This window comes from Salmo salar, chromosome ssa10, assembly GCF_905237065.1.
Source record: "Salmo salar chromosome ssa10, Ssal_v3.1, whole genome shotgun sequence".
NCBI classification, from domain to species: domain Eukaryota; kingdom Metazoa; phylum Chordata; class Actinopteri; order Salmoniformes; family Salmonidae; genus Salmo; species Salmo salar.
Window position 1 is genome coordinate 85,813,048 of NC_059451.1, and position 24,265 is coordinate 85,837,312.

The following is a 24,265-nucleotide window of genomic DNA, read 5'->3' on the forward strand; positions in this document are numbered from 1 at the left end:
AAGGCAAATCTGTTAACAAAATGTTATTCTAACAACTCTCTGATCACATCCGTCATTATCCAAGGCTTTTGATGTGTACATTCTGTTACATTCAATGTCTTAGGAACCTTCCCTTCATTTGTTCAACTCTAGAAAAAGTAAAGGACTTCTGAAGCAGAGGTTTCCATATCTCCACAGACAATCACGGATTGCAAAGGGAAAACCAGCCACGTCGTGGACACTGACCAGGATCTCTTTACCTCTACCTTACCTGACACCCTAGACCCACTTCAATTTGCTTACCGCCCCAATAGATCCACAGACGACGCAATCGCACTGCACACTGCCCTATCCCATCTGGACACAAGGAGTACCTACATAAGAATGCTGTTCATTGGCTATAGCTCAGCCTTCAACACCATAGTACCCTCCAAATTCATCACTAAGCTTGGGGCCCTGGGTCTGAACCCTGTGAACCCTGTGTAACTGGGTCCTGGACTTCTTGACGGGCCGCCCCCAGGTGGTGAAGGTAGGAAACAACACCTCCACTTCGTTGATCATCAACAAAGGGGCCCCACAAGGGTGCATGCTCAGCCCCCTCCTGTACTCCCTGTTCACCCATGACTGCGTGGCCATGCATGCCTCCAACTCAATCATCAAGTTTGCAGACGACACAACAGTAGTATGCCTGAGTACCAACAATGACGAGACAGCCTACAGGGAGGAAGTGAGGGCCCTGACGGAGTGGTGCCAGGAAAATAACCTCTCCCTCAATGTCAACAAAACGAAGGAGCTAATCGTGGACTTCAGGAAATAGCAGATGGAGCATGCCCCTATCCACATCGATGGGACCGCAGTGGAGAAGGTTGAAAGCATCAAGTTCCTAGCTGTAAACATTATTGACAATCTGAAATGGTCCACCCACACAGACAGTGTGGTCAAGAAGGTGCAACAGCGCCTCTTCAACCTCAGGAAGCTGAAGAAATTTGGCTTGGCCCCTAAGACCCTCAGAAACTTTTACATATGCACAATTGAGAGTAGGCAGGCAGTTTCACCGCCTGGTACAACAACTGCACCGCTTGCAACCGCAGGGCTCTCTAGAGGGTGGTGTGGTCTGCCCAAAGCATCACTGGGGGCACACTGCCTGCCCTCCAGGACACCTACAGCACCCGATGTCACAGGAAGGAGAAAAGATCATCAAGGATATCAACCTCCTGAGCCAAGTCCTGTTCACCCCGCTGTCATCCAGAAGGTGAGGTCAGTACAGGTGCATCAAAGCTGGGACCGAGAGACTGAAAAACAGCTTCTATCTCAAGGCCATTAGACTGTTAAATAGCCATCACTAGCCAGCTACCACCCAGTTACTCAACCCTGCACCTTAGAGGCTGCTGCCCTATATACATAGAATCACTGGTCACTTTAATAATGGAACACTTTTATAATGTTTACATACTGCTTTACTCATCTCATATGTATATACTGTATTTTATTCTACTGTATTTTAGTCAATGCCACTCCGACATTGCTCGTCCTAATATTTATATATTTCTTAATTCCATTCTTTATCTTTTAGATTTGTGTGTATTGTTGTGAATTGCTAGATACTACTGCACTGTTGGAGCTAGGAACGCAAGCATTTCGCTACACCCGCAATAACATCTGCTAAACATGTGTATGTGACCAATACAATTTGATTTGGAATGTTTGATACCGGACCATTCATTCCATCAAATCAAATTTTATTGGTCACATACACATGTTTAGCAGATGTTATTGCGGGGGTAGCGAAATGCTTGTAAATTCCAGGCATTACAATGAGCGTGTCCTCCTATAGCTCCCACCAGCCTCCTTTGTTCTGAAGTGAACTTAGAACACAATCTCCTTTCAGTTAGCTCAGGTCATTGACACTACCAGCCACTGCCACATCACTCATGTTTGAACATGTAAAAACCATGGAGACCATTTGATGGAATGTGGTTGTCTCTTATCAAGAGGATATCAGAAATAATGAGTAAGGTATTTGTGATGGGTAGAACACAGTATTGTGCATGATTTAGCTTGAGGATAAAACATCTGGCTTTTGTGGCAGTTTTGTTGCATGCCCCCTACTGTTTGACTGAATAGGACCTCACTACTGCAACACACACAGAGATCAAATGCAATATATTTTCCCATATGCCCATCAGCCCAAACAAACGGGACCTTTTAGCTGCTGCTGAAACGGCAGGGGAGACTGAAGTACCAGCACTAATTGCCTAGCAGAGGTGAAAGACACCTGCAGGACTGATTGCCTGGCAGAGGTGAATAAAACACCCCCCACCATAATACAAAAACGGCCACAAATTTGAAAGACTGTTACACAAATGTTACGTTTACACAAGCAGCCCAATTCTGATCTTTTTTTCACTAACTGGTCTTTTGACCAGCTAGTAAAAACAATATCAGAATTGGGCTGCCTGTGAAAATGCAGCCATATACTATAGGCCTGAAACTAATCCAAGTCCACAACAACAGTCACAAGTACTGAGCACAGGCAATTCAAACAGCAGTGATTAAGTAGGCTATTAGGTAAAATACAGCACTACGCTTGCATGTATGCATCCTCACAAGCAAACACACTTCATAACTTCACCATGCTCAAACGGATCAATGTCTGCTTTTTTTTACCCATCTACCAATAGGTTGCCTTCGCGAGGCATTGGAAAACCTCCTTGGGAAAGGGAATTAAATTGTAGACCAGTTAGCTAAAATAGCTTTGAAACAAGATATGATTGATATTAATGTTCCACTGGGTAGAGGTGAGACCAAATGTAAGATCAGAGCCATTTTGACAGATATATGGCAGAAGAGATGGGACTCTGAGCACAAGGGCCGGCATTTATATGTCCTCCAAAGAAAGGTCGGTGGACCAAGATTCAAAGGTCAGATTAGAAAGGAAGAGGTGGTGTTTGCTCGATTGTGCTTAGGACATTGTACATTGAACTCGTCATTACATCTGATTGGCAAGCATGTGAATGGTTTGGGTCTGGAGTGCATGGTCGATGAAACGGTGGAGCAAGTGTTGTTTTATTGTTGTAAGTATGTTAAAGAGAGGGAAAGATTGAAGTGTAGGGTCATTGGATGGGGTTGCGGGTTTTGGAAGGGATTTGGCAGATGGGGGAGGGTCTATTAGAAGTTAGTAATTTTCTCAGAAATACTGAGTTAGGTAGGAGGATTTAGAAATGTTGTAAACCGTGATTGACCACACACTCCAGCATAGTAGGTGGCGGCATGCACCTTTAATGATGTTTTTTGCGGACCGCCATTATATCATAGAAGAAAACCTCCTTGGTCTTGAATCTGTGTTTGAAATAGACTGGGGGACCTTACAGATAATTGTATATGTGGGTTACAGAGATGAGGTAGTCATTCAAAAATCCATGCAACCTATTATGTGACTTGTTCAGCAAATGTTTACTCCTAAACTTATTTAGGCTTGCCATAACCAAGAGGTTAAATACTTATTGACTCAAGACATTTCAGCTTTTTATTTTTTATACATTTGTAAAAATGTCATCAAATATTATGGGGTTTTGTGTGTAGGCCAGTGACAAAAACAATTGAACCCATTTTAAATTCAGTCTAACCCAAATGGAAATGGTCAAAGGTTGTGAATACTTTCTGAAGGCTCTCTAACTGGTTTGTATGTGTGGGGCTTTAGCTGAGATTGTTCCAAATAATTCATAAAGTTTGCTCATGAAGGAAGTTGGGTTGCGCGCTTCCACACCAGTTTCATGTCCTGTTATCCACACATTGAATTTACAGGAATGATTTTCAAGTTTCCTTTTTTTAGTAAATTGATTTCCCTTTCTAGGTTAGTTTGTGCTGTTTCTAGTTCATGGAGTTGCCCCTCTGTCACATTGGCCGCTGTCTCCAAACGTTCCACTTTATTTGAGTGGGTATTCACTTTTGAAGTGAGCCGGGCAAGAGATTCATTTATCGGTTTAAATTGCAAGTCGAGGGCAGAGGTAATTTCCTCACAAACAATCTCTCAGATAGTAGTGGCCAACTCTTTCTGCTGTCGGGTGTTGTTCCCAAAGGTGAATTGTGAATGGAAAGATGCCAGGTAATTGAGTGAAATAAACCTGCTATTGTACCGTGTAATACAGTAAATGTCCCACACCATAATGTGATGGTATACAGTATGTTGAAAACTATTTGAAAATAACTCAGTTAATAGCTATTTTGCTAAAGAAAAGCCATGAGATAGTCACTCGTTTCAATGCATGCCACCGGAACTGGAATACAGGAACCGGAATCCCTTTTGCAGCCTTTGACTCTCACTGTCCCCTTTCCTCGCACCCGGCTCAACCTTCCTCTCCCAAACTTCCGGAGGACCAATCATCCTTCTACTACCTCCTCTCTACCTTCTCGTCTTCTGTATCCGCTGCTAAAGACATTTACTATCACTCTAAATGTCAAGCTTCTGCCTCAAACCCTGGGAAACGTTTCTCCACTTTCTCCTCCGTCTTTAATCCTCTTTAAAAAAAAGGTTGACGACATCCGATCCTCATTCACTGAGCCCACTGATCCCTCTCACACAGAACTACCCTACGTTTTGACCTCTTTCTCCTGTCTCTTTCCAGATTAAATCCTGTGACTAGCGATGTTTGGCCGCCAAACAACCTGCCCAATTGACCCCATCCCCTCCCCCGTTCTCATTCCTGATCACTGGCTGCGTCCCCTCTGACTTCAAGATGGCCAAAGTCGCTCCCCACAACCTCAACAACTCCACGCTGTCCCCCTCACCGTAGAGAAAATATCTTTGGCCTGACCCAGTACAACACCCTGTCATTCTCTGCAGTGACACGCTCCTGCAGGTTCATGCTCTACAACATCCATAGAGTGTGACCTTTCATCACACAGGAAGTGGCGCAGGACCTAATCTAGGCACTTGTAATCTGCCTTCTAGACTACTGCAACTCTCTGTTGCATACGGACCAACAGGGGGGAGTGCCCCTCCTTACCTTCAGACTATGCTCAAACCCTACATCCCAACCCGAGCACTCCAGTCCACCACCTCTGGTCTCTTGGCCAGGAGGGTAGCTCCGCTCAGCCCAGTCCAAGCTCTTCTCTGTCCTGGCACCCCAATGGTGAAACAAGCTTACCCCTAAAGTCAGGACAGCGGAGTCCCTGCCCAGCTTCCGAAAATGTCTGAGTATCTTAAATAACTTGCACGACCCTCCCGACGCCCCCCTTCCCCTGCCTCCAAAAAAGGCACTTGTCTTTTCCTACTAGCACTGACTTTGCTGATAAATACTTAATTGAGGGAAAATGTACTTGATATGATTGTGATGTGTTGTTGTCTCACTCCTTATCTTAAGATGAATGCAGTCGCTCTGGAGAAGAGTGTCTGCTAAATGACTAAAATGTAAAATGTATCACGAGCACAGCATGGATTTAATCCTTGCTTTTACATGGTGGTGAAGCTACGTACAAAGATGACAGCTACTTTAATCCAAACCAAATGCATCAGGAATACATAACGAGTATCATGTTTTTCCTATAGTAAAATATTTGGGTAGAGAACACTCTGTAGCACCAGCTGACTTCTGAACGTGAATTCATTTCAGGAGCAGAACAGAGGCAGAACGCTGGACACAGGAGGTTAGTAATCGTGACAGTTTGTATATGCACAGAAATTGCAAGTCTTTAAATACTTATTCAAAGCTGCAATTAAAAAGCTCATGTTACTAATTGGTGAACATCCTCCTTGAATTAAACATGTTTGGTTATTGTTCCCCAGAGTGTTGATGTGGATGTTGTTTGTTCGTCCTAGCAGATGTACGACGATTTGCATCAGAAATGTAAATTTGTCTGGTAAGTAGGTTAGTGAGCAGAGAAGAAAAAGGCGATCACTGCAGATTCTTCTAAAGAAAGCAGATCAGAGCAGATCAAATGATAGCCAACTGTGTGGTGATTGCAGATGGGATCCTGGCATGGTTGGCCCTATGCTCCGGATGCTTCTGTGGACAGGCACTCAAGGCTTTGTCTCTCACCAGCCAATGGTGCCAGCTCTCAGCTAGCTGCAGGTGTAGCAGCCTGGCAGGAAGGTGGAAAAATAATTCCCTGCTTCCTCTCCACCATCGTATAGTATACATTGTACATCTCTTCCTGCTTCCTCTCTCCTCTCTCCCTCCCAAACTTCCATCAGCAGAGTCCGTCACATGCTGCCCCACATAGCAGCACTGCTCCGGGTCAGTGTGCCTCAGTAGGGAGAGGGACAGGCCTGGTTGTACCCCTCAAACACAACTGGATCATTCCCCGCCGACACCTCTTTTTTCTGAGGGAAACACTCCCTCACACCATAATGGCCTCCCCTGTAATTACCGTCATTTGTCAAAAGCACACCTGATTTATAGTCAATTAAAAATACACCGGAAAAGAGGCTGTGGGTCCTGCTGAAACAGAGGGATGTGATTAATGTAGCACAATTACTACAACCATGAGAGTGGAATGATCTGGATATGAATCCTGCCATGCAGAAAACACTGGGAACCCCAGTCCCTGAGTCAACCATGTCCTACAGAAAGCACCCAGAGTTAGAAAGTAGAGCAGCAGTATGAGAGTTCAGCTATTCAGGTTACACCAACAGATAAAAAAAGGAGTGGAACATAAGATCCATGTTAAAGCCTAATATGACAGTAGGTTTATCGAGTCTTATAGACTATTTTCAAAGCAAACTTTTAAGCAACAGTTGGCTTTGTAACAAACCACTCCTATTTTAAAGGTCCTTCAAGTCAAACTTCATGTTGACAAATGCAGCATGAGGCATTGCAAAGGTACTATTGAAAAAGGACTACTTCCAGCAGCACCAGAAAAGCATACATGAACTGTATGGGAATGCAGTTCAAGTTCTGTGAAGAGAAAAAACAGACAGAATATAAATTGCAAATCTCCTCTTTAATATTCAACATGATAGAGGATTTTGTTGGGGGTGAATAGGTCTCAAGATTGGCTGCGCTTATCAAATGAACAAATATATCTTGAAAGCTTCAATTTGTGTGTGTGTTGTTCCATGAACATGCTACCAGGGCTGGAGTTACGGGCGGGCCCTATGGGGCCTGGGCTGCCCTACAGTACCTCACTGCCTGTCCAAATAAAATCTTTTAAATATCGATCATTTATTTGACCGAGACGCGCGCTGACAGAAAGACACATCAATCTCAGATAAAGCATCCGAGCAAGCAAAACAGCGCCCCTCTGTCTACGTATGTATAGACCATGTATCTGATGCAAAAGGACAAAAGGAGTATTACATGTCATACTTTTAATGGCCATACAGCATTAGATACATGGGTTACATATAGCAAAACAGAGCGGCGCTGTTTCGCTCGCTAGTCTCAGCAGAGAGGAAGAGGCGAAGCAAGATGGCTCACTCTCACCAAAATCTGTCCTGAATAAGCCCAATGCGTTTCCATGAGCATAATATGCAGATCTAAGCTTATCGTCTGCACTCCCACCTTTGGGACAACAACTCTCATTGTTAGGGCGGATACATGAGCATCTCATCTCATATACAGATCTCTGGTTTCAGGCAGAGAAAGTTGATGAAAATGTATGTTTCGTCAAAACTATATAATTACTCCTGTCTAAATAAAACCACTCAAAATACTTTACCATAGGGCTTGACTTAGCCACAGAACATCAATAACTTCTTAAATAGTTTTTGCTTTGGATTGTTTAAAATAACAAGCACTCAGCTCTCCCGAGTGCACTCAGCTGTCTCCCACCTATTCTTGCACATTCATTGTTTCATTGTGTGAATTGTTTGCACTTTGATTGTTTATTTTGATCAATTCCAGATTACATATGTAACCAGTAGGCCTAGTAAATTTCTGTAATTTCTTTAGCCACCAATGGATAACGGTATAGGCTAACAATGTGTCGATATGGCAAAGTCTGGTGCTCTTAACCTGTTGGGGCTCGGGGGCAGTATTGAGACATTTTGAAAAAAATATGTGCCCATTTTTAACTGCCTCCTACACCAACTCAGAAGCTAGGATATGCATATTATTAACACATTCGGATAGAAAACACTCTGAATTTTCTAAAACAGTTTGAATGGTGTCTGTAAGTATAACAAAACTCATATTGCAGGCAAAAACCTGTGAAAAATAGATCCCAAAAAATGTGAATTTTGTGACTGTACTATTTAGTGTCATTGTTTTATAGATACCATAGTGAGAAAGGATTCATTTCGCAACACCTACGGCTTCCACTAGATGTCAACGATCTTTATAAAGTTGTTTGAAGCGTCTATGATAAACAGAGAGCAAATTAGAATGCAAGGAAGTTGACATGTCATCACTTCATTTTTTTGCGCCTGCGCATAAATCTGAGAAGCGTGAGTTTGTCATCATTGTTTATCTAGACATAGGATAGGTTGTGTGAAAATATTACTGATGTTTAACGTTAAAAATGGACCAAAAGATTAATGCTAAACAACGTTTGACATGTTTGAACGAACGTAAATAGATTATTTACTAGTTTTTTTTAGCTTTTCGGGCGTGATTTTATACCCCCCCACCACGTTTTGTGGGAGCATAATGAACGCTAAGTACTTGGTGTTATTTGGACATAAATTATGAACTTTGTCAAAAGAAACCACATTTGTTCCGGACCTGGGATTCCTGGCAGTGCCTTCTGATGGAGATAATCAAAGGTAAGGGGATATTTACAATGTTATTATCGATATTAGATGATGCTAACTGTATAGCATAGCTTATTGTTCTTAGCATAGCACCCCGTTTATTGCAAAATGTGATTTCCCAGTAAAGTTATTTTGAGATCTGGCCATTCGGTAGCAATTACGAGATGATAATATATTATTCTTTAAATGACAATATTATAATTTACCAATGTTTTCGAATAGTAATTTTGTTATGTTCACCGGAAGCATTTCAGAGAAGAAAAAAATCTGAATTTCACGCTACTGTAAAATGCTGTTTTTGGATATAAATATGAACTTGATGGAACAAAAAAATGCATGTATTGTATAACATAATGTCCTAGGAGTGTCATCTGATGGAGATTGACAAAGGTTAGTGCATAATTCTAGCTGGTTTCTGCTTTTGGTGACGCCTGACCTTGAATTGAAAATGGATGTTTGTACTTTTGTGGCTATGTACTGTCCTAACATAATCTAACTTTATGCTTTTGCCGTAAAGCCTCTTTGAAAATCGAACAATGTGGTTAGATTAAGGAGATGTTTATCTTTTAAATTGTGTAAAATAGTTGATTGTTTGAGAAATTGAAATTATTAGATTTTTGATGTTTTGAATTTCCAGCCTTGTTAGCAATCCCGACTCGGGGTTCATTGCTAACCTGTAGGACCTATGACTCACATTAAGCATCTCCAATCCAAAATTAAATCTAGAATCAGCTTATTTCGCAACAAAGCATCCTTCACCCATGCTGCCAAACACACCCTCGTAAAACTGACTATCTTACCGATCCTTGACTTCGCCGATGTCATTTACAAAATAGCCTCCAACACTCTACTCAGCAAATTGGATGTAGTCTATCACAGTGCCATCCGTTTTGTCGCCAAAGCCCCATATACTACCCACCACTGCGACCTGTATGCTCTCGTTGGCTGGCCCTCGCTTCATATTCGTTGCCAGACCCACTGGCTCCTGGTCATCTATAAGTCTTTGCTAGGTAAAGCCCCACCTTATCTCAGCTCACTGGTCACCATAGCAACACCCACCCGTAGCACGCGCTCCAGCAGGTATATCTCACTGGTCATCCCCAAATACACTCCTCCTTTGGCAGCCTTTCCTTCCAGTTCTCTGCTGCCAATGACTGGAACGAATTGCAAAAATAACTGAAGCTGGAGACTTATATCTCCCTCACTAATTTTAAGCATCAGCTGTCAGAGCAGCTTACCGGTCACTGCACCTGTACACAGCCCATCTGTAAATAGCCCACCCAACTACCTCGTCCCCATATTGTTATTTATTTTTGCTCTTTTACACCCCAGTATCTCTACTTGCACATCATCATCTGCACATCTATCACTCCAGTGTTAATGCTAAATTGTAATTATTTCGCCACTATGGCCTACTTATTGCCTTACCTCCCTAATCTTACTACATTTGCACACACTGTGTATAGATTTTTCTATTGTGTTTTTGACTGTACGTTTCTTTATCCCATGTGTAACTCTGTGTTATTGTTTTTGTCACACTGCTTTGCTTTATCTTGGCCAGGTTGCAGTTGTAAATGAGAACTTGTTCTCAACTGGCCTACCTGGTTAAATAAAGGTGAAATAAAAAAATACGCCATTGACAGAAACTTGAAATGTTGCGTCTTGTTGTGTCGTTGTCCTCCGGTAATTAGCTAGCCAGCTAGCTAAAATTAGCCATGGATGTAGATATGGACTTGGACTTGTGGTTTTACTTCATTCTCCGTACTGGACAATGATTATAACAGTGATTATGATACAAGCATTAAATCATACATTGTTGTGCCCCTGGCCTGAAAGGATGAAGGTTCAATATGTAGGTAGATGCAGAAGGCTAATGTTAACTAGCTAACGTTGCCCATGAATGGAAGTTAGGCTAGCGAGTAAGTATTTTAGCCAGGTAGCCTAGGACAACAAAAAATAAAAGTGTGTACTGTATGACAGAGTGATAGACCGTTTCGTCAAAATGAAAGACAGGATGATGGCATTGGCGTTTCTGTACAAGCAGGGTGCGACAACATGTTTTTCTACTTGCACGAACGCGCACACACAAATAAATCAGAACCATGGGATGAGTTGGACTGCAGAGTGAACAAAAAGCAGCCAACAAGAGCTCAGCATATGTGGGAACTCCTTCAAGACTGTTGGAAAAGCATTCCGTGTGAAGCTGGTTGAGAGAATGCCAAGAGTAGCAAAGCTGTCATCAAGGCAAAGGGTGGCTACTTTGAAGAATCTAAAATATACACTGCTCAAAAAAATAAAGGGAACACTTAAACAACACAATGTAACTCCAAGTCAATCACACTTCTGTGAAACCAAACTGTCCACTTAGGAAGCAACACTGATTGACAATACATTTCACATGCTGTTGTGCAAATGGAATAGACAACAGGTGGAAATTATAGGCAATTAGCAAGACACCCCCAATAAAGGAGTGGTTCTGCAGGTGGGGACCACTGACCACTTCTCAGTTCCTATGCTTCCTGGCTGATGTTTTGGTCACTTTTGAATGCTGGCGGTGCTTTCACTCTAGTGGTAGCATGAGACGGAGTCTACAACCCACACAAGTTGCTCAGGTAGTGCAGCTCATCCAGGATGGCACATCAATGCGAGCTGTGGCAAGAAGGTTTGCTGTGTCTGTCAGCGTAGTGTCCAGAGCATGGAGGCGCTACCAGGAGACAGGCCAGTACATCAGGAGATGTGGAGGAGGCCGTAGGAGGGCAACAACCCAGCAGCAGGACCGCTACCTCCGCCTTTGTGCAAGGAGGAGCAGGAGAAGCACTGCCAGAGCCCTGCAAAATGACCTCCAGCAGGCCACAAATGTGCATGTGTCTGCTCAAACGGTCAGAAACAGACTCCATGAGGGTGGTATGAGGGCCCGACGTCCACAGGTGGGGGTTGTGCTTACAGCCCAACACCGTGCAGGACGTTTGGCATTTGCCAGAGAACACCCAAGATTGGCAAATTTGCCACTGGCACCCTGTGCTCTTCACAGATGAAAGCAGGTTCACACTGAGCACGTGACAGACGTGACAGAGTCTGGAGACGCCGTGGAGAACGTTCTGCTGCCTGCAACATCCTCCAGCATGACCGGTTTGGCGGTGGGTCAGTCATGGTGTGGGGTGGCATTTCTTTGGGGGGCCGCACAGCCCTCCATGTGCTCGCCAGAGGTAGCCTGAGTGCCATTAGGTACCGAGATGAGATCCTCAGACCCCTTGTGAGACCATATGCTGGTGCGGTTGGCCCTGGGTTCCTCCTAATGCAAGACAATGCTAGACCTCATGTGGCTGGAATGTGTCAGCAGTTCCTGCAAGAGGAAGGCATTGATGCTATGGACTGGCCCGCCCGTTCCCCAGACCTGAATCCAATTGAGCACATCTGGGACATGTCTCGCTCCATCCACCAACGCCACGTTGCACCACAGACTGTCCAGGAGTTGGCGGATGCTTTAGTCCAGGTCTGGGAGGAGATCCCTCAGGAGACCATCCGCCACCTCATCAGGAGCATGCACAGGCGTTGTAGGGAGGTCATACAGGCACGTGGAGGCCACACACACTACTGAGCCTCATTTTGACTTGTTTTAAGGACATTACATCAAAGTTGGATCAGCCTGTAGTGTGGTTTTCCACTTTAATTTTGAGTGTGACTCCAAATCCAGACCTCCATGGGTTGATAAATTGGATTTCCATTGATTATTTTTGTGTGATTTTGTTGTCAGCACATTCAACTATGTAAAGAAAAAAATATTTAATAAGATTATTTCTTTCATTCAGATCTAGGATGTGTTGTTTAAGTGTTCCCTTTATTTTTTTTAGCAGTATATATTTGGATTTGTTCAACACTTTTTGGACACTTCAATACTTTTTTTGTTATTTCATAGTTTTGATGTCTACACTATTAATCTAAATAGTAAAAATAAAAATTTGAATGAACAGGTGTGTCCAAACTTCTGACTGGTAGTGTAGATTGTTGTACTATGGCTCCCCCCCAGTGATTTTACCCACGATTTTATCAGACTCCAAGTACTTTTAAATTGTCCCGATGATAAAGTCAGTGAACACAGGGATCCTGCCAGAGAGGAGGACTTAGGTGCTCAATACACTTAATAAGCCATGGGCTCAGAGCCAGTAAGGAGAGGGCTCAATCCTCTATCCTCAGTCCACTGTCCAATCTGCATAGGAACAGTCCCTCATAATGCCAACTGAGGTGTGGGTCTGCCTATTATAATACTGCCAATGAAGGTTCAAGACAGTTTTACAGCGCCTTCAGAAAGTATTCATACCACTTGACTTTTCCCACATTTTGTTGAGTCACAGCCTGAATTTAAAATAGGTTAAATGTCGTTTTTGTCACTGGCCTACACACAATACCCATAAGTTTAAAGTGGAATTATGTTTTTCATTTTTTTAAACAAATTAATTACAAATGAAAAGCTGAAATGTATTGAGTCAAGTATTCAACCTCTTTGTTATGGCAACCCTAAATAAGTTCAGGAGTAAAAGTGCGCTTAACATACTAAGTTGCAAAATAAAACTATGTTTTCACTTTGTAATTATGGGGTATTGTGTGAAAATGGGTGAGATTTTTTACATTTTTATAAATGTTATATTCAGGCTGTAACACAACAAAATGTGGAATAAGTCAAGGGGTATGAAGACTTTCTGAAGGCACTGTACAGTATGTGAAATGTTGCAGCAATGAGCACAACTTTATGACATGCCATGGTAATCCTTAAAAAAATTATTATTTGAATTCACGTGAAATTTTCACAAATCAGACACAAGGTTTTCGAAATCATGTGAAGTTTCACATGACTCAGACATGGCTCATATCAACACCATCGTCCCAGAAACACTAGACCCACTTCAATTCGCATACCGCCCCAACAGATCCACAAATGACGCAAACTCTCTATTGCACTCCACACTGCCCTTTCCCACTTGGACAAAAGGAACACCTACATGAGAAGGCTGTTCATTGACTACAGCTCAGCATTCAACACCATAGTGCCCTCAAAGCTCATCACTAAGCTAAGGACCCTGGAACTAAACACCTCCCTCTGCAACTGGATCCTGGAATTCCTGACGGGCCGTCCCCAGGTGGTAAGGGTAGGTAACAACACATCCGCCACACTGATCCTGAACACAGGGGCCCCTCTGGGGTGCGTGCTCAGTCCCCTCCTGTACTCCCTGTTCTCCCATGATTGCATGGCAGGGCACAACTCCAACACCATCATTAAGTTTGCAGACGACACAACAGTGGTAGGCCAGATCACCGACAACGATGAGACAGCCTATAGGGAGGAGGTCAGAGACCTTGCAGTGTGGTGCCAGGACAACAACCTCTCCCTCAACGTGATCAAAACAAAGGATATGATTGCGGACTACAGGAAAATGAGGAAAGAGCATGCCCCCATTCTCTTTGACAGGGCTGTAGTGGAGCAGGTCGAGAGCTTCAGTTCCTTGGTGTCCACATCACCAACAAACTGTCATATTCCAAACACACCAAGACAGTTGTGAAGAGGGCATGACAATGCCTATTCCCCCCCAGGAGACTGAAAAGATTTGGCATGGGTCCTCAGATCGTCAAAAAGTTCTAAAACTGCACCATTGAGAGCATCCTGACTGGTTGCATCACCACCTGGTATGGCAACTGCACGGCATTCGACAGCAAGGCGCTACAGAGGATAGTGCATATGGCCCAGTACATCACTGGGGTCGAACTCCCTGTCATCCAGGATATCTTTACCAGGCGGTGTCAGAGGAAGGTCCTAAAAATTGTCATAGACTCCAGCCACCCTAGTCATAGACTGTTCTCTCTGCTACCGCACGGCAAGCGGTACCGGGAACACCAAGTCTAGGTCCAAAAGGCTCCTTAACAGATTCTACCCCCAAGCCATAAGACTGTTGAACAGCTCATCAAAAGGCTACGCTGACTTTTTGCATTGACCCCCCCCCCCTTTTTTTACGCTGTTGCTACTCACTGTTTATTATCTATGCATAGTCAATTTACCCCTACCTACATGTACATATTACCTCGACTAACCTGTACCTCTGCAAATTGACTCGGTACCGGTACCCCCTGTATATAAACTCAGCAAAAAAGTAACGTCCCTTTTTTAGGACGCATTGTAAAGGGTTTAAACACTGTTTCCCATGCTTGTTCAATGAACCATAAACAATTTATGAACATGCATCTGTGGAACGGTTGTTAAGACACTAACAGCTTACAGACAGTAGGCAATTAAGGTCACAGTTATGAAAACTTAGGACACTAAAGAGGCCTTTCTACTGACTCAGAAAAACACCAAAAGAAAGATGCCCAGGATCCCTGCTCATCTGCGTGAACGTGCCTTAGGCATTCTGCAAGGAGGCATGAGGACTGCAGATGTGGCCAGGGCAATAAATTGCAGTGTCCGTACTGTGAGACGTCCAAGACAGCGCTACAGGGAGACAGGACAGACAGCAGATCGTCCTCACAGTGGCAGACCACGTGTAACAACACCTGCACAGGATCGATACATCCGAACATCACACCTGCGGGACAGGTACAGGATGGCAACAACAACTGCCTGAATTACATCAGGAACGCACAATCCCTCCATCAGTGCTCAGACTGTCCACAATAGGTTGAGAGAGGCTGGATCCAGTTGCAGAGAGAGGGGTTTAGTCCCAGGATCCTTAGCTTAGTGATGAGCTTTGAGGGTACTATGGTGTTGAACGCTGAGCTGTAGTCAATGAATAGCATTCTCACATAGGTGTTCCTTTTGTCCAGATGGGAAAGGGCAGTGTGGAGTGCAATAGAGATTGCATCATCTGTAGATCTGTTTTGGCGGTATGCAAATTGGAGTGGGTCTAGGGTTTCTGGGATAATGGTGTTGATATGAGCCATTACCAGCCTTTCAAAGCACTTCATGGCTACGGACGTGAGTGCTACAAGTCTGTAGTCATTTAGGCAGGTTGCCTTTGTGTTCTTGGGCACAGGGACTATGGTGGTCTGCTTGAAACATGTTGGTATTACAGACTCAATCAGAGACATGTTGAAAATGTCAGTGAAGACACCTGCCAGTTGGTCAGCTGCAGTGAAAACATGTTTTTCTTCTCATATCTGAAAAGGTAGAGTTAACATGTGAACTCTAAATGTAATACACGTGAAAATATGGTTTCACATGTGACATTTAAGCTCAACATGTGAAAACAGCTATCTCAGGTGGGGGTTTTTGTAAAGGAAGTGTGGTACAGTGCATTCGGAAAGTATTCAGACCCCTTCACTTTTTCGACATTTTCTTACGTTACAGCTTAATTCTAAAATGGATGAAAAAATAATTTCTTCACCCTCTACGCACAATACCCCATAATGGCAGAACAAGACAGGTTTTTCGATTTTTTTGCAAATGTATTAAAAATGTAAAACAGGAATACCTTATTTACATAAGTATTCAGACTCGAAATTGAGCTCAGGTGCATCCTGTTTCCATTGGTCATTCTTGAGATGTTTCTACAACTTGATTGGAGTCCATCTGTGGTTAAATCCAATTGATTGGACATGATTTGGAAAGGCACACACCTGTCTATAGCCATGAGGTTGAAGGAATTGTCCGTAGAGCTCCGAGACAGGATTGTGTCGAGGCACAGATCTGGGGAAGGGTACCAAAAAATGTCTGCAGCATTGAAGGTCCCCAAGAAAACAGTGGCCTCCATCATTCTTAAATGGAAGAACTTTGGAACCACCAAGACTCTTCCTAGAGCTGGCCGCCCAGCCAAACTGAGCAATCGGGGGTGGAGGGCCTTCGTTAGGGAGGTGACCAAGAACCCGATGGTCACTTTAACAGAGCTCCAGAGTTCCTCTGTGGAGATGGGAGAACCTTCCAAAAGGACACCCATCTCTGCAGCACTACACCAATCAGGGCTTTATGGTAGAGTGGCCAGACGGAAGCCACTCCTCAGTAAAAGGAACATGACAGCCTGCTTGGAGTTTGCCAAAAGGCACCTAAAGGACTCTCAGACCGTGAGAAACAAGATTCTCTGGTCTGATGAAACCAAGATTGAACTCTTTGGCCTGAATGCCAAGCGTCACGTCTGCAAGAAACCTGGCACCATCGTCTTTACGGTGAAGCATGGTGGCAGCATAATGCTGTGGGAATGCATAATGCTGTGGGAATGTTTTTCAGCGACAGAGACTGGGAGAAACTTGTAAAGATCGAGGGAAAGATGAACAGAACCTGGTACAGAGAGATCCTTGATGAAAATCTGCTGCAGAGCGCTCAGACTGGGGCGAAGGTTCACCTTCCAACAGGACAACGACCCTAAGCACACAGCCTAGACAACGCAGGAGTGGCTTCGGGACAAGTCTCTGATTGTCCAGGCAGAGCTTGGACTTGAACCTGATTGAACATCTCTGGAAAGACCTGAAAATAGCTGTGCAGCAACGCTCCCCATCCAACCTGACAGAGCTTGAGGATCTGCAGAGAAGAATGAGAGAAAATCCCAAATACAGGTATGCCAAGCTTGTAGTGTCATACCCAAGAAGACTTGAGGCTGTAATTGCTGCCAAATGTGCTTCAACAAAGTACTGAGTAAAGAGTTTGAATTCTTATGTAAATGTGATATTTAAGTGTTTTTTTTATATATACATTTTGCAAATATTGCTTCATTATAGGGTATCGTGTTTAGATTGATGAGAGGAAAAAACTATTTATTACATTTTTGAATAAGGCTGTAACGTAACAAAATTAGGAAAAGGTCAAGAGTTCTGATTACTTTCTGAATGCACTATACATCTCAAATCAATCCACTCTTCCATTGTTTTTCTCTATGAGACATAAACCGGTGAAAAAAAAGTTACATTATCAAAGCAACTTTGGGCTCCAACTTTAGTTCTGGGTCAGTCAAAGTGATTTGTATTGCAGTGCTGCCTGATGTGTTTCATTGCTGAGAAGTCGAAAATGTAAACTGCCTTTTGTTTGTGATTTTCTAGTGATGTGCTTGAAAGTGACACTAATTCCCCCCTGGTAGTGGGGGTCTGTATCGGAAAACAGTTTGGTTTTGTGCCGTCACATTTTATTTCAGCGAGGTATAATGACAGTGATACTGGAGGACATGGTAAGTTAGTGGCAGTGTGCTCAAAGAGATTACAGGATCAATTTCATTGGCTTTTCATAAATTGAACTACATTTTTATTTTATTCATTACCAAACAGAACAGACATACATTTCCAATCTGCCCAACTCTAAAACTCCGGCACTAAAACTACCACACCTGATTGAACTCCTCTCCATGTCGCTGATATGAAAGCACTCAAAGTCTATTCTATTAAATGAACTCTTACTTTTTCCATTTAAAAGCATTTTTTTTAATTTAGAGTTTTGCCTTTCAGACCAAGCTGATGGTGAGGAAAGGTTAACTATGAGTAAAAAAAAAAAAACCTTCGCCACACATAACATTTCAGTCAGGTCATTTAGGTTCAAGCCACTGGACTTCTTTGTGTCCAACTAGTTTAGAGTCTGACAGAGCTTTCTACTATACCAGAAGTACAATGAGTCTGGAACAATGTGTTTTATAGTATCTTAGATTGAACTGTTCCGAGGACGTCTGCTCGTGTATGTATTGCTCATCATCACCTCATCAGTCACCTGGAGACAGGGGCAGGGCGGGACAGGGGCAGGGATATCTTCATCTTTATTCATGCCACTACTTTCTGTACATTTGCTTATGCATTTCTATTTGCATTTCTGCCATCAATTATTCATGTAATTAGGTCCTGTCCATTTGGAAGTAATGGTACTTGAGTGTGAGCATGAATGCGTGTCTGTTGGTCGCTGCCTGTTTTCTCCCAGCACCCATTAGAGAGATGGATGTCCTTGACCTAGGCCTCACCAAACAGGTACAGGCCCCCTCCAGACCGCCCCCATCCTGGTAATTACCGGACTACCCTGCCTGAATACAGGAAGGGCCAGGAGTGGTGCTGGGACGATTTACATAAATCTGCATGTGTCACCTGCAGAGCCAGCAACCTCTGACACCCAGGCTGAGTCACAGTGTCCGGCTAGCATCACTGCACAGCCTACCTGCACAGCTCTCTCTGCACAGCTCTCTCTGCACAGATCTCTCTGTACAGCTCTCTCTGTACAGCTCTCTCTGTACAGCTCTCTCTGCACAGCTCTCTCTGCACAGCTCTCTCTGCACAGCTCTCTCTGTACAGCTCTCTCTGCACAGCTCTCTCTGCACAGCTCTCTCTGTACAGCTCTCTCTGCACAGCTCTCTCTGCACAGCTCTCTCTGCACAGCTCTATGCAGCTCACAGGAGCTCTGTCTGCTCTGCAGAGTGTCTACTATAGCCCATCTGACTGCATCCCTCTCTCCTTGCTGTACGCAGGCTTATGGCCCAGCATACGTTCCGTATCTCTTTATCTTCTTATTAACACTAGTTCAGTAACCTTTCATCTCATCCAACAAGTCCAAGATCCTGTAGATGAGAGAAACCTGTGTCTCACAGCTTCTCTTCATCGGGCAGACACTTTTGAGTTTGTGGGTGTGTGTCTCAGGGGAAGGTGCGTGGTTAAGTAGACTATCTACACGTGTTGAAGTGTGTGTGTGTGTGTGTGTGTGTGTGTGTGTGTGTGTGTGTGTGTGTGTGTGTGTGTGTGTGTGTGTGTGTGTGTGTGTGTGTGTGTGTGTGTGTGTGTGTGTGTGTGTGTGTGTGTGAGGGAATGTATGTGAGTTAACCCCCCATGGTGTGTTGTGTTTCTTCTGACAGGAGCATTTTCAAGGTAATGGAAGTGCACTGTTGTCCCAGAGCAGAGCACTAAAGCAGAACTGAGCTATGTCTCACCGTGCCCGGATTGCTGGGACTCAAGAAGACTAAATGCTTCTCCGAAACAAACACAATGAAATAAAAAGATTGAAAGAGAACTTGGGCGTAGAGTTGTCATTTTACGGTAGAGGATATAAAATATGTTATTTTCTACTTAAAAAGCAGCACTCCCTCAGCAGTGCCACTTCAGAAGTTGGTTCTATAGTCAAATGCCAATATAAACCATGGCCTTTCAGTCATGAATGAAATGTCAAGCTGTGACTTCATGTAATGTACATACACAACACACTAAAGAGACTACTTCAACCTTAATGACTCATTCTCACTATTGTAGTCTTGTCTTGCTGCTGCGAAGAAACGCTTCACACGCCAACTTCTGTGTAACCTGTTGACATCCCTGTCACTCTCCGAGGAGCTAGACGACAAGCCAGCAGCCATACCTCATCTCCCTGAGGAGCAGGAAGCTAGTCAGCAGATATTACTGGAAATCCCAGAGGAGCAGGAGACGAGTTGCAGACATTACTACAGATCCCAGAGGAGAGGCGGACCATTGAATTGTAGCAGTTACGAGACGGGGGGCTGTTGGAGTGAGGGATAGAGGGAGGGAACTGCTGTCTCCATGGCAATGACCTTGGTCATGAACTCACTTACTCTCCTCTCAAATCCATCTTTATGGGTTTGATTGTAAATCCACTGACATGTGTATTTTACCTGTCTGTAAAATAACTCTAGTGGTACTGACTGGGGAGGATCACAATGCTAGTTCAACCTGAACATATTTCTAATGTTACTGCAACAGCTAACATATCATTCAGGTTGTGTCCCTGTGATGTGGTTTCTTCCCTCAAAAGCAGAGTGTTTCTCAGTTAAAGCCACCACAACCCACGGCAGCCTGCGGGTGAGGATCACTTAGCAAGCTTTTGTAAACATCACACAATCAAGAAGAATAATTCATAAGCCCAGCAACATTTTGTTGTTGTTGTGTTTGGAAGCCATTGCTTTTATTTCCTGTTTTTAATAAGAATTTGCATGAATTATACTGAATGTTAGGAACATAACAGCCAGCCCACACAGAATCACCTCTTCTACAACCCTAGGGAAAACTGCCTGACACTAGGAGTTAGACAATGAGCAACTGTTGAGCTACAGTTTGCATGAAAATCTGTGTGCGCGTAAGTGTGAGTAATTGCGTGCGTGTATGTATGTCCATGTGTGACAAAGAAGGAACAATAGATCTCAATAACCACTTTGTCTAACTTTTTTTTTTTACCCCTGCTTACATGTACAGTATATACAGTATCGACCTCCATACTCCAGTATCCCTACACATTGAAATTATGGTACTAGTACTGACCCTGTAAAGAGCTCCATTTGTATACTTTTTTAAACTTTACATTATTTCTTCTTACCTTGATAATGAATACTGCATTGTTGGGAAAGATCTTGCAAGTAAGCATTCCACTGTACTGTTTTACACTTGTTGTATCCTATACACGTGACAAACAACCTGGTTTCTTTTATTTGATTAAAGACATTTGTATCTGAAGTGATGTGCGCCTGCATGACATCCCCTAATCTTCCCCTTGTCAGAAAGGTATCAGGTCTCTCACTCACCTTTCATGAGAGGATGGTCCTTCTGGAAACCTCCGTTGTACTCCACCTGGTACTCCTTCACCTGGAAGCCAGGCACACATCCCTCCTCCCCCTCCTTCTGGGCTCCAATATGGACAACCTGAGAGACAACAGAGAAGAAAAAAACAAGACTTAGTCAACAAGTTAAATTTGAGGAAAACAGCTGCGTCTTCTCTGATGCACTTCTTTAATGACAATTAGAATATCATTAGCCGACTGCTTCATCCTATTCATCCTCATAAAAGCTCTTTCCCAGAAATGTTTTATTCATCATTTTTAAAGAACCGCCACACAAAGGTAGACTGGGTCAGAGCATGTTTTATGGTGTGGAAAAACATAATATCTTAGAATTTTGGGAAATGCACTAAAGCCCAATGCAGGTATTTATATACAGTTGAAGTCGGAATTTTACATACACTTAGGTTGGAATCATTAGAACTCGTTTATCAACCACTCCACAAATTTCTTGTTAACAAACTATAGTTTTGGCAAGACGGTTAGGACACCTACTTTGTGCATGACACAAGTAATTTTTCCAACAATTGTTTCCAGACAGATTATTTCAATTATCATTCACTGTATCACAATTCCAGTGGGTCAGAAGTTTACATACACTAAGTTGACTGTGCCTTTAAACAGCTTGGAAAATTCCATAAAATGATGTCATGGCTTTAGAAGGTTCTGATAGGCTAATTGACATCATTTGAGTCAATTGGAGGTGTACCTGTTGATGTATTTCAAGGTCTAACTTCAAACGCAGTGCCTCTTTGCTTCACATCATGGGAAAATCTAAATAAATCAGTAAAGACCTCTGTAAAAAATGTGTAAAACCTCCACAAGTCTGGTTCATCCTTGGGAGCAATTTCCTAACGCTTGAAGGTACCACGTTCATCTGTACAAACAATAGTATGGAAGTATAAACACCATGGGACCACGCAGCCGTCATACCGCTCAGGAAGGAGACACGTTCTGTCTCCTAGAGATGAATGTACTTTGGTGCGAAAATTGCAAATCAATCCCAGAACTACAGCAAAGGACCTAAGGAAGTTGCTGGAGGAAACAGGTACAAAAGTATCTATATCCACAGTAAAACAAGTCCTATATCGACACAACCTGAATGGCGGCTCAGCAAGGAAGAAGCCACTGCTCCAAAACCGGCATAAAAAAGCCAGACTACGGTTTGCAACTGCACATGGGGACAAAGATCGTACTTTTTGGAGAAATGTCCTCTGGTCTGATGAAACAAAAATATAACTTTTTGGCCATAATGACCTTATGTTTGGAGGAAAAAGGGGGATGCTTGCAAGCCGAAGAACACCATCCCAACCGTGAAGCACGGGGGTGGCAGCATCATGTTGTGGGGGTGCTTTGCTGCGGGAGGGACTGGTACACTTCACAAAATAGATGGCGTCATGAGGGAGGACAATTTTGTGGATATATTGAAGCAACATCTCAAGACATCAGTCAGGAAGTTGAAGCTTGGTCGCAAATGGGTCTTCCAAATGGACAATGACCCAAAGCATACTTCCAAAGTTGTGACAAAATGGCTTAAGGACAACAAAGTCAAGGTATTGGAGTGGCCATCACAAAGCCCTGACCTCAATCCTATAGAAAATTTGTGGGCAGAACTGAAAAAGCGTGCGAGCAAGGAGGCCTACAAACCTGACTCAGTTACACCAGCTCTGTCAGGAGGAATGGGCCAAAATTCACCCAACTTATTGTGGGAAGCTTGAGGAAGGCTACCCGAAACGTTTGACTCAAGTTAAACAATTTAATGACAATGCTACCAAATACTAATTGAGTGTATGTAAACTTCTGACCCACTGGGAATGTGATGAAAGAAATAAAAGCTGAAATAAATCATTCGCTCTACTATTATTCTGACATTTCACATTCTTAAAATAAAGTGGTGATCCTAACTGACCTAAGACAGGGATTTTTTACTAGGATTAAATGTCAGGAATTGTGAAAACGGAGTTTAAATGTATTTGGCTAAGGTGTATGTACATTTCCGACTTCAACTGTATGAATATAAAATAATTTCTGGGTAACAATTAAGTACCTTACTGTAACAGTTTTCCATTAAAATTGCCGAATTGCTTTTTAGCAAAAATTATTTCTCAAGGAATAATTTTGCTAGGACTGTTCGGGAGTGGTCTGTGGGAACGGGAAAACGTAAAACTGGCTGTTATTGCAGAGGTTTGGAACTCTCTTTGTTATTGGTCTGTTAACTAATTTACTGACTGCTGATGTCACCAGGCAAGCCAAAACTCCCGCCCATGCAAAAAGTGTAATTAGAAGGTCCTGTGTAGATTGTATTTTCCACCAGCAACTATCAGGAAATAACACTTTTTCACACTTTCAGTGTTTTATCAGCTGTTGTGCAGTATGATACGAAACACAGGACAAACCAAAATACATTTCCTTTCTGCAGAGCTGTTCAGATCAGTTTTTGTCCTCACAGAACATAGCCTTACTCTTAAGGTAATTACAAACCATCAGCATGGTTTTATGTGCTTAGGCAGAGAGCAGAGCGAGAACTGCTAAGAGGGAGCACAGACAGGACAGTGTATTAGTATACAGTATCTGTCTGAGAGAGGCCACAACAGGGACAGACAGCCAGACATGATGGGTGGTAGTGGAAAGCAGTGGAGGGAGGCTCTAGGGGGCGTCAGAAGGCTTGGCAGTAGCCTGCCAGTCCTGGCCCAACTACAAGTCCATCTACCTGTCACTCCCAGTCCTCTCGCCTGCCATTATCACTCTTTCACCACACGTTCTCTCATCCATCCATCAATCACCTGCTCAAAGGAGGGAGGGAGCAAGCATTCTCACCTTCTGTGATTTATCTAAGACACATGCATCATTTAAAAAGGTGTCACTGTATCTCATCACTGTTCAGACGAGAGGTCATACAGGGGTTATGTAATATTATCACTGCACACACCCATGCAGTGACATGGTGTCATTCAAATGATTCTATTCACCTTTTTTCGTGCGGCAGACATGACAACCGTCACAGTGCAAAATGATTGGTAGGTTCTGATGGTAGCTCCTAAACAAAACTGTACAATAATACTCATATTGCACAGTCTGAAAACTATTACAGTTTATTTCA

At 43.3% G+C, this 24,265-nt stretch overlaps 1 protein-coding gene across 2 annotated transcripts in view; it reads right to left on the minus strand.

The window, feature by feature from the left end:
* cdh13 (cadherin 13, H-cadherin (heart)) overlaps window positions 1-24,265 on the minus strand; it is a 513,598-nt gene that overhangs the window by 355,058 nt on the left and 134,275 nt on the right. For both annotated transcript variants that reach the window (XM_045688176.1, XM_045688175.1), the window contains exon 2: window positions 21,133-21,250. In XM_045688176.1, the coding sequence (XP_045544132.1) occupies window positions 21,133-21,250 (118 nt within the window). The remainder of the gene's footprint in view (window positions 1-21,132; window positions 21,251-24,265) is intronic.